At 41.9% G+C, this 18891-nt stretch overlaps 1 protein-coding gene across 1 annotated transcript; it reads right to left on the bottom strand.

Moving 5' to 3' along the window:
* Positions 1 to 2: 2 nt before the first annotated feature.
* LOC119656565 (osteopetrosis-associated transmembrane protein 1) lies at positions 3 to 18586 on the bottom strand. Its single transcript, XM_038062949.1, has 5 exons — positions 18433 to 18586; positions 8414 to 8708; positions 8166 to 8356; positions 7921 to 8089; positions 3 to 263 (listed from the first exon to the last, which is right to left on the bottom strand). Exons 1-5 carry the CDS (start codon positions 18493 to 18495, stop codon positions 97 to 99), a joined length of 885 nt encoding a protein of 294 aa, XP_037918877.1. The 5' UTR covers positions 18496 to 18586; the 3' UTR covers positions 3 to 96.
* Between the last annotated feature and the right edge of the window lie 305 nt (positions 18587 to 18891).

Genomic DNA, 18891 nt, shown 5'->3' with positions numbered 1-18891 from the left:
TATAATTCGTTTTTGGTAACAATTTAATAATATGTACTTCGAAATAGAAAAAAAAACATGATATTCCCTTAATGTAGTGTAGAAAAACAGATTAGCTTAAAGTAAGAGATCTTCATCACTTCCGGCATCATCTGCTTGCGATTTTGCCTCAAGATTAAGTGTACTGTTGCTTTCAATAAAACCAGTAGACGTTGAAGGAACATTCCAAAGACGTTCGCCGCTATGTGATGGTTCAGGATTTTCCCTTTCAGTGTTTTGTGCATCTAGATAGAAAAAAGAAAAAACTTTTATTGATTCTGAACTACATTCACATGTTGTAAAAATAATGTTTAAGCAGCTTTGAAAAAGTTTCGGAATTTCGGACGTTTTTAGTCTACGTAGATGTAAGCTCTCGCATAAAACAACGATAATTATAGAACTACTATACATATGCGTTCCTTCGCTTGCAATAAAATAGAATACGGTTACTAGGTGTGCCGCGAGTCCTGCCCGGGAGAACACACAACCACCACCATCGCTCTGTCCATGGAAGCATGTACAGCATCCCCCATTCAAAATCTTCTAGTGATACCCCAACCTAAAAGATGAGACATCGAAGTTGGATATTGTTATACAAAGCAATTCAGATTAATGTAATGCGAGAACGGGTTCGTCTTTCACATTCTTTCAGTGGATCAAGCCTTGATCATCGCCATGTTATCCACCTTCGGCACATAAAGCGCTGCGGATACTTCATGCCGAGCGCATATGACGGTGTGCTACGCTAGCATCGAAGGAATTTGATAAGTTTCTGATCGATGTTTCATTCTGTTTTCTTAAGTCGTCTTCAACAAGTCTACGAATTGCTCGGCTTGACTTTTTGGCTGGGAGCTGTACGGAGCGATTCTAATGTGCTCAATTCCGTGTTGCTTACAGTATTCTTAGAAGTCCCACGATGCGAACTGTGTGTCGTTGTCGCCGATTGTGGTTCGGCAGATGCTGTGACATCTTCACTGTGGTGCCTGTCACCCTTACGAACTTCGAATCATCGGCTGAAAGCGTTCACTACGACTAAGTTATACAATTAGTTGATAGGTCCCGCAAACTCAAGGTGGCTGCATTTCCAGAGGCCGCTGATTGGGAATATGCTCGGGGTGTACCCTAGAGTGGAGATTTTGCGACAATTGCACATTCCTATCAGTGCTTGAAGAAGCTCCCGATGTCACGAGCGATGCGATGCCAGGATAGTCAACTATGGGCGAGGAGCTGCATATGCATATGTGATGTGCCCGGATGAACATCATGGAGTTTCTCGAGAGTTTTCCCGAGAAATTGTCCAGTGACAAAGATTCCTGCCTGAGATGGAGCGATGGCGTAGGTCAGGACGCCAGACAGGTTTTCGAGATATCGAATTGGTGAGCCTCGGTGCAAAACTGAGATGTCCAGAGTTCCTTATTAAGGCAGGCCTCGACCGGTTACCGGTTGTTGCGCCGTTAATGATAATGACGATGATAAACATTCGATCGCGAGCAAAAATTTTACTCTTGATGATTATTCAACTCATGCCATTGGTCGAAAATAGTTGCCATCTTAGGTTCTCTTCCTTCCTTCCCATATATATTGAACAACCTGTTGAAGTGCGGGGATGCTGCGTAATTGCTGTGTGGATGGCAAAACATAGCGAAGCTTCTTCCGTTGTGGATGGCAGCAATGATTGCATCCTCGCTGGGGTTCAGGTGTGATATAATGAGGCGAGAGATAAAATCCGCATACTCCAAACCTTCGGTATTCACTTAGCGCATCCTAAAGTCGTAATCGTAGAGCGTGTGAGCACCTCGTTGCAACCGGCTTGCTATGTAGACGGGCGGACGGATCCAAAGATTGCCAGGAGGGGCTTATGATCAATCTCTAGCTCGAAACGTCTGCCGTAAACGTGAAATTGTTTATGGCAGAATCGAGTGGAGAGCTTCACGGTGAACCTGAGAGTAGCTTCAATGCGAACTACTGGGCAAAGTTGCCGCATGCAGGACCGGGCGGAAAGTATCATCCTGGAATTAATATAATAATAATCGTTGGCGCAACAATCCATATTGGATCAGGGCCTTGAAGTGTGTTAGAGCACTTCATTCAAGACCGTAACGGTACACTACAGTATATTGTAGGAGGCAATGTGGTCAGCTCGCCCGAGATTATTAACCTGATTTGACTCAGGTACTTATTCACAGCTGAGTCGACTGGTATCCGACGTCAAGTCACGATACAAATCCCACTGCCACCAGCGAGATTTGAACCGCGGCCTTCCGTATGACAACCCAGTGCTCTAACCACTGAGCTATCCGGACACACATTCGTGCATCAAAATGGCATCGTCCCTGTAACCCCCTTGAAAGCATTGGCCGTAGCGACAAGCTTCTTTTTGGGATCGTAATATATGAGAACCTGTTCAGATATCAATATCTTGCGGAGCTGCTTGTTCTTCTGCCAAACAAACTTAACATTTTGACATCTTTTCTTGTCAAGTGGACCACACAAGTACTCCATACCTGCCGTAAACTTACCCCAATAATTGATTGAACCAAGAAATATTCGTGTTGAATAGAGTCCGCTAGTCGGGGCAAATTCTTGATTGACTTAATGTTTTCGGGATCCGGGTGAAATTCTTTTGCATCGACAATATATCCACAAAATGAAAATGGATTGCCATATTGATACTCGTTTAACATTAAACAACAGGAAAGATGCACTCTGAGATTAGGCTAGTTTTCTTCTAGCCTTAAAAAAAGTTAAGAAAATTGCGTGGAAAAGTAGTGAATTTCAGAAAATATCCCCGGGAACCTGGGTCGCAAAACTCACAATCCTGCAAGTCATACGAAGAAGTCAAACTGACGATCAATGCGAAGCGCGGAATGAAGTTAAATAGAATCTATGGAATCGAAATGTTGCGTTTAATCCAACGTTGTGTTTCCATATAGCAAGTAAGTTTAGGATTGTATTGCGCCAGTGATCAAGTCAAATTGACGCCATTACTACCGCTACCAGAGCTACTGCATTCATTGGTTTTCGGAAAATAACCAGGCAATAATTGCTTTCAAATAATATCATTTGATGCAACAAAAGTTATTTTAAATAATTTTTCGCCTACTTTAAATAATAGGAAAGAATAAATTTCTGTCACCATCTGGCAGCTTTCAACAGACATGGTCTAAACTACGTTGGTAGCTCTGAATGGCTGCCCACGCCTCCACCGCCTTCTAAAGGATTCCATGAGATTATTCTCTTATACCTGGGAAGAAGGTTCCTGAACTGCCATCGTTCAGAAAGTTCTTTCTCTCGCTTCCAGAAGAAGAGCGTAATGGTGTTGAGGTTCTGGAACAACTTGGTATTCAAAACAACTTCAACAGCTCCATGTGGATGCTGGTAGACCAATAGACCCAGAACGTTCATGAACCGGATTTTGAGAAAATTTCGGGGCAAACGGGCTGCCGGCTTTGCAAATTACAGCTCCTAAAGCCATTGAAGGGAATGAGCAGCCCACGAATCTTCGTCTGTTGAGGTGCCATATTTCTCAGATAAATATTCAGCATTGTAAAGCGGCCAATGCATTTATCAATCGTCGGATCAATAGCCACAAAACATTTATCTACCTAGCACAAGAGCCATCGGTTGCTGGTGAGGAAGTCAGGGACTAAAATTTTGACATGCCGACCTGTTGTATGCCAATTGAAGTGATAGACTCCGTTCATACATGGTGGCTTCAAAAGATCTCCAGGCTAACTTCTTTAACGACCTAAGTAATGGCAACAAAACCGTTAAACTGACGATGAAGAATCAACAATGAGATAAGGAGATTTTTTCGTGCTCTGCTTATTTCCATATGACATAGAGGAAGAACCGGACTGCAGATCTTCAATTTGGATAATAAACCGACTTTCTTCAACGTGGTCAGGCGAAACTTCATCGGCATCACGGTGATATCCCCTGGCTCTTGTCGAAGAGTTGAAAATATCAAGCAATTCTACCCCTTCGGATTATAAGTGCTTTGTTTCCGTTATGGCCATGGATCTACCTCCAACCACACCATTTCAGAATACGCAGAAGACAGACTGGGTGGCGTACAAAGTAAAACTTAGCGCCTGCATTACGATCCCTAAAAGGCGCATCGAATCCACTGCTAGAATTGAGAAAACAACCCAGATGATCACAACTAGCATTAGGGAAGCTTTCCAAGGGAGCTGTCTAGTCAATACAACAAAGAAGGGTACAACACCACTAAACAGAGGAGAACGACAAGAATGCTTCTCAACCGAACTATAAGGTCTGATTCCACTGACTGGAATCGATACAAAGAGGTTCACAAATCTCCGAAGAAAAAGAATGTTCGACTAACCGATCATGGAGACGATTTTGCGAAGAGACTAACTCTGTTGAGGCAACCTTAAAGCTTAACCCATTCCACACGGCGAGCGCACTGACGCGTCATGGAGTCCATTTCGAGACACTGAGAGCGCGCTCGTGCGGATCCCCTCCCTTACTCAGCCACGGAGCGCTCAAAAACGCGTCCTCCTTTAGTTTCGTTTAAACGTTTGTAGAGTGAACAGGGTTTGACGAAAGCTTTCAGTTTCATCCCAGTGGTTAGAGAAGTTCTTGGGTGACCTTGTGCCGTTGGCCGTTTCGAAATCCGTGCAGCACAATATTTTTTAGAGAAATTTCCGTTTGTGGTAAGTTTTATTAGGCTGTTTATTATTTTACTTTTTTCTATAATATTAATTCGTAATTTATATTAATGTAAAATCTTTGCCGTGAATTTTTTAGGCCATGGTTCGGACCAGACGGACGTTTTCTGATGTTAAATTAATTATCAATGATTTTTTAACTATTTTTACTGCTACTAACTTGGCCTAACAATGCCGATCCCGTAGTAAAAAATTTACCGTCGGATAAGAAAGTCCGAAAAAAATGCAGTTCCAGAATGAAGCCACCAAAATGGCTGCCGTGTTGAATGGGTTAAACGGATCCTTGTCAAAGAACACAGCCAACAGCTGGCTTATCTACGTTTACAGAACAGAAGGTATACAGAAAGCGATGGATAAGCGGCAAACGGCTTGAAGTGCATCCAAAACCTTAGCTCAGGGCAGGTGCATACAGCGCTCAACCGAGAGACTGGATTCTGGCATGCAAAATAGTATCATTGCAGTGAGTTAATTGCCCATTTTGGTCTGCGGGTCTGGATGACATTATCCCTGCTCTAGTAATAGAGATTGGATGCTCGGGATTACATGTTCAGAATATATATATATGCTTATTTTCCAATCAACTGTGAAGGTGATATTTATTCCCAAATTAGGGACTCGAAAGAAGAAAGCTTCCGACCGATCAGTCTAATTTCCTTTCTACTAAAAGGACTGGAAAGACTAGTTGATCGGGATACATATATTCCTGAGTGGTCACTTCATAGTAGGCAACAACAGCAGGCCTATCAGAAAGGCAAATCAACGGAGACCGTACTCCATGAGCTCACAAGAAAAATTGAGGAGGTCGTAGGCGCATTCATGGACATCGAAGTTTGCTTCAATTATGCCTTATTCACGGCAAGACGTAGAATCGGTCGATTGCTGTTCAGTTGGGTTCTTCATATGCTGGAGGAGAGAAAAATGCACATACTGGACGGACAAAAATCTATTCAGGCAGCGTATCTTAGAGGCGCGGTACGTGACCGCTAGAATGCAACTCTACATGTAATCTACAGTTGGTGTCGCCGTGATGGACGCTAGGAAATATGGACTACACATGTTCACTAGGAATGTTAGAGCAGCTACAGCTACGCACCTTATAAGGAGCGGAAATCCACCTGATACTCACAGTCAAGTATCTAGGAGTACATCTCGACTTCAAGTTAACTTAGCAGTTCCATAGCCAGGAATAATATCAGAAATCCTGCAGATTGTACTAATGTTGCAGGAATGCGCCAGGTAAAACCTGAAGGCTTTTACTACAACGGATTCATTCATTGGATGTATACACCCATAATAGAGCCCATTTGGATGTATGCATGCATTGTCTGGTGGCCGAGATTGATCTTTGCTAACAGTAGGAAGTTGCTGGGGCAGATTTAAAGGCTCGGTTTCCTAGTATTGCTGGAACCTATAATAAATCTATCTGCACTCATTTGAAGGTAACGGAAAGCAGCTAACGATATTTTTAGATATGATACCATTGGCGCGACGAATCATACGGTTATGCATCCATCTGGAAATTCCTTGGCAAACATCAGATGGCTTTGATGCCTGATCACGATATGGATTAAGATTCACCTTTGGGAAACTCCGTCACCAAAAAAAAAAAAAAAATGGCCATAACTCTTTTAGAATTACAGACCGAAAAATTTTCACCAATGGGGCAACCAAGGAAGACGTATCGAGTGAAGGATTGTTCTCTGGAAATCCGATTATAGAACCGGCCCGATCTCTTGGAAAACGAATTTTTTGAATTTGTTCCAAGAGTCGGGCAGCGCTAACAACACTAAACAACGACATATCAAGTCATTGGTATGGAGTTGCCACTAATAGATGCGGAAACATTGCTGATGTGGGTACCAACGCACTCAAACATGGCTGGTATTGAGGAAGTTGACGATGGTGCGATCTTCATATAGAGGACCATGGAAAAGGCGATCCTCGGGGATAGTACAATGGGCCCAACAAAAGGCCTGAGTGCTTGGAGCTGCGGTTCCCCCACTAAACTACAAATATTACCTGGAATCTTCTGGTATTAAGGGCGTCGCCCCGTATGATCCGGTTGATTTTCCAATATTCGGAGTTTTCGTAAGTTATAGCTATTAGAAGAACGGGTGTTCGGAGCGTTTAGTTAAACGGTGAAGCGTTTGTACGGGTTTTTCTCTCAAAACATTTTTCTTTAACTTGTCTCCACGATATTTCGAGAAGGGTTTGACCGATTGCTTTGAAATTTAATAAACTGGCATCATTTGGGAATGCCGAACGGTTCTGTTTTTTTTAAGCAAAATTAACGAAAAATATCATAAAAATTGAATGTTCAAAAGCCTGTCAAAAATTCAACTTTGAATATTTTCTGATAATCCTAGTTCATTCCATCGCCACAGGGTTACAAATTAAGACATTCTACCCAGTCGTCATGGCAAGTAATGACTGTAATTCGTGAGGCATTAAATCCTGAAAATGACATGCACAGTATCTATCACCCAGTAGAGCTGCTGAAATGTGTGAAGAACGAGACTCGCGACTGGGAGCAGAGCTAACCATTGCCTCTACTTCAAGAGCTGTTGAAACATTAGAAGAATAAAACCCACGACGAAAATATGACCGGATCAGAGCTTTTACTTCAAGAGCTGTTGAAACATCAGAATACCGGGATGCACGATTTGACAAACTGCGAGTTTGAGGTTCCACTTCAAAGGCTGCCGTAACATCTCAATAACATGATGTACGAATCTTCGAATAAAAGCGCCTACTTTCAGAGCTGCTGTAATTTCCGTAGAACAAGACACATGACGTGAAGCTGCGTACTCACGACAGGCTTCATCAAGATTGCGAATCGTCTACTGGCCCTATTGTGCTTACATTGTGGCGGTTTGAAGTTTCAATAGGAAATACCTAGTATGTGGTCTTCCACTGGAAGGTTAATTTGCCACCACTGACTGAGCCGCCAGTAGCACTTCTAACTCATATTCCTGGAGCTACTCAAGCATATTCGGAAAAGCTACGCATGCTATCAAATGGTGTCATTTGGTGCAACGAACATTCTAAAACATGGTGATATCACACCCATATTCAAAGTGAAAAGGGAGGTGCATTATCAGATTGGTTCACTTCTTCTAGTATCTGAAGAAAATCCGCAGGTTTTGCGAATATACACAAACAGAACACAAACGCCAAGTTCAACTAGTATGAATATAAAATAACTTACCTATAATTTGATGATTTTCTTCCCGTCTCCGATAATATATAAAAAAACCGCAATAGAATAAAATCGGAATTGATGTCAGTGTTGAGCTTACAGCCGCGAAGGCTACCAAACTGGCTTTTGGTGCATCATGGCCACAGGTTTGTGTCCAAAACGTTCTCGTGCGATTCATCTAATGGTATACACATAGTTTATCAATCTGCTTGAAACAATTATTTTAAAAATACTGTATATATTGAAAAACTCACGGAATCTTGAATATCAAAGCAGATTTGTTTATTCTTTGTTATATCTTTATACTTATTGTTGAGGTCCACATAAAACCCCTTGCAATCAACGCAAAAATCTTTGGACTTAGTCTGACATGTCTGGTATTTATCGTTGAATTGATAAAAGGCTTTAGTTTCATCACTTACGGTTCCATTCGAATCAATGCATTCTGGAAAAAATCGTAATGAGGACATTAAGGACATTTGTTATCATTTGTTATACTAACCTCTACAAAATGCTTCGCTCCAAAAATTTGTTAAGACATCGTGGGATTGCGAAACAATATTCAGCCGATCTTGATTGAAGTATATATCAAAACATTTCTTTTCCGTTGCATTTTTTAATAGTTCATTCCCATTGAGCAAATTGTCGTAGCCTGTTTTTAAATCCTGATACATCCCTGCGCAATTTAAACAGTACATCACTGGTACACCATAATCGATGGTACATTGGATGAAGTGAGAGCTGTTCGCTGCATATTCCCTCAAGAGTTTTTCACAAGTTTGGCCTTTTTTGCCTTGCTAATAAATACGAAAACAAAATTAGAAATTTTACAGATTGCAATTCAGGAAGGAGCGAACTGTTCACGAAATTCAATAAAGTTGATCTTCAATGTGATTCATCTCTGACAGAATTTTCTTCCATTTTTTGCTTCTAAATTATTTTTTAAGATTTTCAAATGAAAGGCCTCAGTTAGTATAACCCCAGACAGGTTTTGACATTGATTGTCGCATTGAGCTCATACTGTAAAATGTGAACATTTTTGCTGACATACTCCCTCGACACGAGCTTGCACACCTCCATCCTAGTCAGGCCCGGGAATGTGGGAAGCGTGGATTTTTTGATACTTCAATTTCTCTTATGGCTTTAGCAAAATTTCGTATATTTTGCATCCAGTGCGTTAGGACCGTACTCAAATGTTTGTCTAAAAGAGTTATTAGATAATTTATAAAAACCACAAGGATTTGATCACACTCCGTCATGTACAGATAAAGAAGAATGGTTTAAGGCATGTACTTGTTATTGCAGTGGTCACGGAAGCGGAAGATGCCGCAAACCGTAATGATTCCAGTAGTATATACCGCATCACGAAAGAACGAAGAATGTAACTGTAAACCTTGCGATGATCCTCTAAGGGACGTTAACGACTGATTTCTCATCCACTTCACCGCGGTTCTTAACAGTATTACATCCGGATCCGTATTACATGCGGACAGGAACTGCTCCTTCAAACGGAAGAGAAATCATTTCGGCCATCAATGCAGTCAAATGGAGTAAACCCGCTAGGCTTGACAGTATCCCTGCAGAGCTCACTGCTCCTGCAGTTTCTACAGATCTGCTAGTTCCACTCTTACAGAAATCTTGAGAGTCAGAGGCCTTCCCCAGAGAGGGAAAAAAGACGATGATCGTTAAGATTCCAAAGAAGAATTTTGATATGATTGATAATTGGAGGGTATCTGCGTGCTTCCTGTGGCTACAAAGATAATACTTAAAATAAGTCGCAAACGCATTAAGCAACACAAAACAAGTCTCAAACATCAAGCTTTCGAAGCTTGATCGACAGAGAGCAAACTGGTTTCCGCTCTCGACCCTCCTGCTCTGACCACATTAACAAACTGGCAGATCATTTTGGAGCAATGTTAGGAGTTGGGATCTACACTTGAACAGGAAATGCATCTGGAGGGCTCTAGGCAGCAAAAACGTTCCAGAGAAATTAATAGCTATTATCAGAGTAACATATTCTTGTTATCGATAACGTTCTTCATGGACGACAGGGCGTAGATAGCATCAATGGACTATGGCATTACATGGCCATGATGGGTGATCCTACTGTTCCTATCTGAATTAATGATCGGAGCATTGAAGGCGTTAATTTGTACACCTCGAACTTGATGCCGCTCGGCGTATAACAACGCTAGATCCGCCTTCGCTGTTTTCTTCCAACTCTAAAAATCCAGTTGTCCCAACATCAATATCAAGAAAGGTTAATGTGTTCCTTCACGAAAGTGGCACATGAAGAATGACCGCCATTACCCGAAGCTCCAAGTCTTCGTAAACTGCGTCGTGTCATCATAGTACTCTAGCCTGATACAATTTGGGAAGTTCTTCATGACGCACGACACATATAACGTCCAGCGCCTCATATACTGCTTAATGCAGATCATGTTTTCCTACCGTTTCATAACAAAATTGGCCTCGAGCAACTTGTTCAAAAGTGGAGCGATCACCTCATTCAATACTGTCTGAGACTAAATTTGAATAAAATAGAATTCTTGACGACCAACCTTAATGAAACAGGCACTAAGCTGTCAGTGCCACTGAGCTATCGTACAATTTAACTATTTCGGATCAATGCTATCAGTCAATGGTGAACTGCGTTTTGAAATTGCTTCACATATCAGCGCAACTTGGATGAAGCGCGGTCCCACGGCTGGCGTTGTTTGCGATCGGCGCATCAACGAGTGTCTTAAGTCTAACATTTGCAATTGTGTCGTTCGCCCTGCCGCCTTCTATCAAATCCAAGTCGATGGAAAACAATCACAAATGCGGCTGAAACAACCATGACTTAATGCGCTAGACGGGGATTTAAGAGCGACTCGATTACCAGATCAGGCCTGTGACTGTGCAAGATGATACAATCGATTAAGACAAGCCGATCTCGCTTCTGAACGGGACAAAGGCTAAAGAAGAAGAAGAACAGTACAATTACCAGTGTCCAGTTTAGTTATGTTTTTATAAAGAACTCCAACTGGCTTTGCGCTCCACAAGTACGTCAACAAAGGCGTGAAAAACGAGCTGATTGAACTGAAAAACAACAATGGAAGATACAAGAAAAGCAGGTTTTGCGCTGGATTTCACCAGTTCGATGTTCCTGGTAGTTCTCTGACTCCTCCTATCTATGGTCAGCGGCGTTCCTCCAGAAGAAAGTTAGCAAAGGCATGAATAATGAGCTGATGGAAATTAAAGAACTGCTGAGGAAAGGCCGAAACAGCCGCACTTCCTGCTGAGAACACTGTAATTGCCAAACGGATCGCAGACAGCCTACTGCAAAGTAAATTAGGAGAAAAGCGGAAAGAACAAGATGCATCTGAAGGAGACTTCATCTAAGCAGTCTCCAGGACCCAAAAAAGAAAGCATAGAAGACAAAAGGAAACCGCCGCCAGAAAACCCTCTGCCCAAAGCTAATGCGGTTGAGAAAGACAAATCACTAACGGAAAAGACGAGGAAACGAAAAATACTACACCGTCGGAAGGCAAAATATTTTCGCAAGCTCTCAATGAAATCAGCTATGAAGTTTGAAGGCTTTGGGGGTAGAGGAGTCTTCAATACACAAAAAGGAAAAGCGGAGGAGTCCTCGTTGAATTAAGCCCCAAGACAACTAGCAAGAGTACAGTCTGCGAGGCGGTCAAGGAGCTACTGGGAGAGACACTCCTTAGACATATCTTGACTGCCTCATAGAAAAGACCGAAGTGAATAAGACCATCAAGCGTGAATGTACGGAGGGAACCAATGCCCGGATAAGTACTTTTGTGAATTCTCAAGGCCATTATCTCACTATCCTGGAAATCTTCAAACAATACGTTAGGAAACTCCTTAACAGCTGGGAAAAACAAAATTGAATGGGTAGTGTGTAGGGTATGAATGCGGATAACCCCCATCAAGTGTTACAGGTGCTTGGAATATGGACACCCGTCTATAACTTACTGGGAGGGGGCAGCATATCGTATATGCGATCTGGTAGGTCACCAAGCGAAGACTCGCAACGAAAAGACAATTGCGTTCTCTGCAGTGATCTTCCGGTGAGAGCGCTGCAAACACTGCAGGTTCGAGCGGTGTTCATTCTTCAGGGGGAAATTGATCCGCTTCCTGCAACTTAACATGCATCAGAGTGCAACTGCTCATGCGTTACTAGCGCAGCTCGCTTTGAAGGTAACATCTGATCTAGTGCTAATCAGCGAGTAATATCGGATTCAGCTTTATAGCATCTCGACTTATCGGGTACCCTGCGATCTGAGTTCGGGACTGGACTCTACATCGGAAGGCCGAGAGAATGGCTTCGGCAGTGAGTTGACTACAGAATCAAAACAGAAAGGAGGCAGAGAGCTTTGCGAACAGTGCCAATCGTAATTTTGCAGAACCGGCTGTGATGGTTATCGCGGGGTGATCCCCAGTGCCCTCCTTGCTAAGGACTGTAAAGCCAGTTACATGTAGAAATAGTTCAGAAAAGAATCAAAGAAGACTTGAGGGGTTAAATCTGCCTCTAAAAGAAGCATTTCCATTTCATAATTGAACTATATTCTTTGTGCATGTAGGCCCTCCCCTGTAGGTAAAATGGATAAGAAAGAATGAATCATGTTTGCACAATGGACATGTTTAGACATGCATTTATGAGGGTGCAGTTGAATAAATTAAACCATCATAAAACATAATTACGCAACAAAACCAATACCTACACTGCACATTACATTAAATTGGTGCTCGTTTAACTGCTCGTCTTCCAGTTTAACCGAAACAACTTGCGGAAACGCTGCCCTTGTCCACGCCTTCTTTTTTTGGATAATTATAGTTTAGTCAATAGTACTAAAAGTACTAAATTCATGGAAAATGCGTTAAAATATTAACCTCCCATTTCTCGACCGCAAAATAATGCATAATTACAATACATCGAATTTGACATTTTTATAAATCCCAACTTGACACGAAGGACTATCACTAGTACTCCGACCACACATTAAACAAAAGTTGACTGCATATCATTCCGCGATCCGTCAGCTAACAGTGCCTTTGACCGAAGAAAGATTCATCCATTATTAAATAATGTTTTTTAATGAAATCACGCATTGCTTTTTATAATATTCTGCTTGATGTCTTTGCAGTACTATTAACTATTTTAGAATAAACTTTTCCTAAGATGACATATATGGCATTATCTGTCCCATACATAAAAAGGGGGATATCACGCCGTCCTCTTCAACCTGTTCCTGGAGAAAATGATCCGTGATGCTGAGGTAAATGCGAGAGGCACAATCCTCTTTAAGTTCACCAAACTACTGGCCTATGCTGACAATATCGACATTATGGGAAGAGAGGCGCGAGATCTGGGGCTGCACATTAATGAAGGCAACGCAAAGTGACAAAATCCACGGTAAAAACCAAACAACGAACAACATCGAATCGCACTGGTCAAACGAAAACAATAAAGATAGGAGGCTACAACTTTGAGACCGTTGAAAATTTCTCCTATCTAAAGTCGAGAATCACAATCGATAACAGCTCTGAGGATGAAATCCGCGCACGGTTGTTGGCTGCTAACAGAACCTATTTCCGCTTACAGAAACTGTTTCGCTCGAAATGTCTCACCATGGGGTCAAAGCTCTTACTGTACAAGACAATGATCTTGCCAGTCCTCATGTATTCCTCGAAGACTTAGGTTCTTAGCAAGAAGAATTGCGAACTCTTGGCCGAGAGAAGAATCCTCCGAAGAATCTTTGGCCCCCTACACCACCTACCACGACCGTCTGACTATGGATAAAATCCAGCTCAATCCACTCAATCCGTATGGATGAAGATGATCCAGCCCGGAAAGTCTATAAAGGCAATATCTACGGTAGAAAAAGAAGACGATGCAGAACGCCAGACAGCTTTTAGGGATATCGAATTGGCGGACCGGGGCGCAAAATCGGGGTGCCTGGAGTTCCTTACTAAGGCAGGCCTAGACCGGATACCATGATGATGATGAAGTACTTTTAACGACCATGTTCATGGGAATATTAGTAGTAGGCAAACAAGCGCTGTATTGCAGAATATTTTATTTTGTTGTTTCTAAAACAAATAAAAAATAAATTATATAATTCCTCATAATATAAATGCAGTTAAAAAAAAAAGTATACAAAAATCTCTAAATTCACGCACCAAAAAAAGTATACACTTCCAATATATAATGGAAAAACATGTTGGAGTAACATTTTATGTAAACGATTGATGCCTAATTTAATATTTGGTTTGCTTCACTTTAGCTTTTTTAACTGCTGGAAGTCTCCTTGACATTGAATTCACAAAATTCTTTATTACTATTGGAGGAACTTGATGCCACTCTTCCATCAACGCTGTTTTAAGTGATCCTTTGCTTGTTATGGTCCGCTTTCTTATTCGTCGTTCAAAATACTTAATCGGTTTAGAATCGGGCGATTGTGGAGGGTGATCTAACTACTTTGGCGTTCTATAAAGTCACCATTCCCTTACATCTTTAGCCGTATGCTTCGGATCATTATCATGCTGGAAGACCCATATTGCATCTAAGCGCAACTTCCTAAAACTCTCATACAGATTCGCTTTGAAAATGTGGATATAGTCTGTTTCATTCATTGTATTCTCAATGAACACCACCATACCATGCCGCCATACACGCCCATACCGGAACTGAATCACCACCGCGCCTCGCAGTTGTGGCAATGTTTTGTTTATCGAAAGCTTGTCCTTTGGATCTCCATATTTTTAATAGTTTTTTTGCGAAATATTTCAAATTTATTTTCATCAATGAAAACGACGTTTTTCCAGGATGAAAAATTCATATTTTCTTACTTAACAGAGAAGAGGCTGCACGAGATATTAATGACTTCTTTCTCAGTGCCATGTAACCCATTTCCATGTAAAGATCGGTGAATAATACTAGCACTTACACTTGCACCTTTACGATTCTTGTACCAACTGGTGCTTCAGGTTGGGGGTTAGGTAGGGCTGACAACCCTACACGAAAAACCGAAGTTACAAAGCCACAACAGGAGCCTCGAACTGGACGGATAACACAACGACGAACCCCGAAACGACAAAGGAATAACGATTTACGCATTTTCTCATGGAATGTGCACTCCCTGTACAGAGATACAGCTGCCAAGCAGCTAGCCGATACCCTGTTCCAATATAGGGCAGTAAACCATGTGCTCGGAGTAGGTTTCTTAGTCAGCCAAAAAATGAAACCTCCTGTTATCGGCTTTGGAAACATAAGCGAACGGCTATGCACTCTGCGCTTGCGAGGCAAATTTAGAAATATAAGCCTCATTAACGTTCACGCCCCTTCAGAGGAGAGTCAGAGAAGGATACTTTCTACGAGGCAGTAGAACGAACCCTCGAATCCTGTCCCAGATATGATATCAAAATCATACTTGGGGATTTTAAAGGCCAAGTGGGGACGGAGCCCGTATTCAGACGATACGTTGGCTCTCATAGCTTACATCAAAATACAAATGATGATGGACTGCGGATTATTCAATTAGCAGTGTCACACGAGACGGTTGTTGGAAGTACCTGGTTTGAGGGGAAAGCGGCCCACGCAGATACGTGGGCCACTTTCAACCAAATTGATCACATGTTGATCGAACGCCGCCACCTCTCAGCCTTGATGAATGTCAGAATCGGATCACTATCTCGTTGGCATGGTGCTCCGAGCTCGAATAACAACAACACCCAGAGTCCCCTCTGGCAATCAGGTGAGAGTTAACACTGAAGCCATTCATAACACAGCCCTCCGCAACACCTATAAGAGGGAAACGGATGCCGCAATAACCGTAGTCAACAGAGATCCTGGAGATGAAACATCAACAAATGATCTTCACAATCACCTGAAAAACATTATTATAAATACAGCCACAGCCAGAGAGAACCAACAGGTTTATGAACTCGAAAAGTACAGGGAGCAACTGCACCAGGCGCGGCAGTTTTACCAACAAGTCAGCAGGATGAATCACACTTCGATCTTCATCCTGCCGAGACAAAGAGGCATTATCTGTCTCATACATAAAAAGGGAGATATCACGCTCTGCAGCAATTACAGAGGTATCACGTTGCTGAGTACCATCTATAAGATATTCTCCCCTATCTTGCTAGGCCCGATAGCCCCATACGCTCAGAACATCATACCAAAGAGGCTTGCACCAGGCATATAAACAACAGAGCAGATTTTCTCTCTGCGGCAAGCGATGGTGGAAGTGTTAGAATATGAACATAAGTCCCACCATCTTTTCATCGACTTTAAAGCCGCCTATGATAGCATAGCTAGGGTAAAACTGTACACGGCCATGAGAGAATTCGGTATCCCGACGAAATTGATAAGACTGACTAAGCTGACCCTAACCAATGTGCGAGGCCAGATAAAAGCAGCAGGATCACTCCCACATCAACAACAGTCTACGACAAGAATATGCCCTATCATACGCTCTCTTTAACCCGGTCGTCGAGAAAGTGATACGTTATTCTGAAGTAAATACGAGGTGTACGACCCTCTTTAAGTCCACCCAACCTCTGACCTATGCTGACAATATCGACATCATGAGAAGAACCACCCGAGACGTACAAACTGCCTTCATCCAGAACGAGCAGGCGACGCGATCTTGGGCTGCACATCAATGAAGGCAAGACAAAGTATATGGTGGCAACGTCAGCACCAAAAACCAACCAACCAACAACATCAAATCGCACTGGTCAAGCGGGAAGAATGAAGTTAGGAGACTACAACTTTGAGACCGTTGATAATTTCTCGTATCTAGGGTCGAAAATCACAACCGATAACAGCTACGATGATGAAATCCGCGCGCGGTTGTTAGGAGCCAACAGAGCCTATTTCAGCTTACAAAAATTGTTCCGCTCCGCTTCCGCTTACTGTACAAGACAATGATCTTGCCAATCCGCATGTATTCGTCGGAGACTTGGGTTCTTAGCAAGAAAAATTGTGAACTCTTGGCCGCGTTCGAGAGAAGAATCCTCGGAAGAATTTTTGGCCCCCTACATGAGGATGGACGATTCCGTAGTCTACACAACGACGAAATCTTTGAGCGATACCATGACCGTCAGGTTGTGGATAAAATGGATGAGGATGAACCAGCGGAGAAAGTCTATAAGGACAATATCTACGGTAGAAAAAGAAGACGAGGCAGACCCTGCCTGAGATGGAGCGATGGCGTAGATCAGGACGCCCGACAGCTTCTAGTGATATCGAATTGGTGGACCTCGGCGCAAAACCGGGATGTCTGGAATTCCTTATTAAGTCAGGCCTAGACCGGATACTGGTTGTTGCGCCGTTGTTCATGATGATTTTTATCCAAGCAAATATTTACCTTCATTGGATAAGTTTGCCTACCCATGATAATAAATTTAAATTAGTTCCTTAAATCTTAAATAGCTTTTGCTGCTAACACTTACTAAACGACTAAATACCAACAACGTTATTGCGAAATGTAAACAACGACTAACAAAACAGCCCACGGCTCAGTTAATTCGAGGTATTTTCCCATTATACATAAAGTGCATACTTTCTTTTGATGCGTGAATTTAGTGGTTTTTGTATATTGTTTTCAATTATATTCATATTATCAGGAATTATATGCATTAATGTTGTTTTGAAAAGAGAGCAAAATAAAACATTCAGAAATACAACATTTTTTTTGTAATCTTAACATATATATGACTGTTTAAAACTCCTTGATAGAACTGTATTCTTTCTTCTGACGCTGACTGTGTATTTGTGGGGACTTTCCACAGCCAAACTCAAGATTTTCCTGTGGTTCTATCATTTGTGAACAGCTTAAAAAATGGAAAATTTGTAGGCGATACAATGAATGGTTAAAAAAAAAAAAACAGAAAAATTTAAGATAGCAAGTATTCCCAAAAAGAAAATTAAAAATTAAGGTAACTGAAAGTTTCCTAAACTAGTTATAAGAAATGTTCGAAAAATACAGTGATTCCATCATTCATGAACACACTGTACATATTTGCGTTCCAGCTTTCTCTACGGGACGCTTCTTTGATATTTTTTAATATGGGGAAACCCCGTTCTCAGTGAGAAGATAAAACACAAGAAACGCCATCACGCGTCCCTGCTTTGGAAGCCATTTCGCGGTAATCTAAAAAACGATTATCTCTGAATGGTCGGAGGTCCCCACAAATGTAAACCTAAATTTACTCCGTTTGTTTCCAATTCCAACCAGTACCAACGAATACCACTATCCCTGCTTTGTCAGTGGAACCTCAACCGCCCATCAATTTGCTGATTCTGTAAGCACAGCTAACCACAACCGCAACACACGAGAGCCATTCATTAGACCTTATCGCAGCTATCAGTGATTGAAATTTAATTTACCTAAATTGAATAAACATCCACGAAAGTCTGACTCAGCCTTGTTTGGCATGACTTCGACACCGTTCAGCGAGGTTCCACGAATTAAGCTGGATTGGAATATTTCAGAAACTTACCACTTCGGCGTTAGCACATAGGAATAAAGCGGCGATGGCGATAATCTTCGCGGCAGCATTCATTTTGCTGTGGTAAAACTAAAATCACACCATCCACTCGGAAACAAAACTGCACTCAGCCGCATCCAAACAAAACTAATCGGAGAGGCGACAGTAGCATTTGAGTGTTTCATTTAGAGAGGTTTCGTAGTTTTCTTATGTTTATATTCGCGGATACTTCTAGGATGTTTCTAATATTTGTAATATTCTAAAGTTCTATTGCGTGTTGCTGACTGCTGTGAAGTTTTAGCGCGAATTAGTAGAAACAACTCTGTAACTTATAGAAAGATCTGCATTAAGGTACGATTTTTTGTTGTATCCCATTACTACCGGCAGCGGATCTAAGGCAGATTCCGTTGTTTGTCAACTTTTTTCAAAACATATTCATGCGTTAAGTTTTATGCAGAAGGACGGCAAATT

The sequence above is a fragment of the Hermetia illucens genome, chromosome 5 (assembly GCF_905115235.1).
Source record: "Hermetia illucens chromosome 5, iHerIll2.2.curated.20191125, whole genome shotgun sequence".
In the NCBI taxonomy this organism is placed as follows: Eukaryota; Metazoa; Arthropoda; class Insecta; order Diptera; family Stratiomyidae; genus Hermetia; species Hermetia illucens.
The sequence above is the reverse complement of the archived record's forward strand: the minus strand, read 5'-3'. Positions and strand labels throughout refer to the sequence as shown.

What these genes read in the sequence shown, in the direction of transcription:
- LOC119656565 (XM_038062949.1), bottom strand. Translation starts at nt 18,495, where the DNA reads ATGAATGCTGCCGCGAAGATTATCGCCATCGCCGCTTTATTCCTATGT. An exon ending in TATGTGCTAACGCCGAAGTG is followed by an intron (nt 8,709 to 18,432) that starts GTAAGTTTCTGA and finishes CGTATTTATTAG; the next exon opens with CAAGGCAAAAAAGGCCAAAC. An exon ending in AGAAAATCATCAAATTATAG is followed by an intron (nt 264 to 7,920) that starts GTAAGTTATTTT and finishes TTTTCTATCTAG; the next exon opens with ATGCACAAAACACTGAAAGG.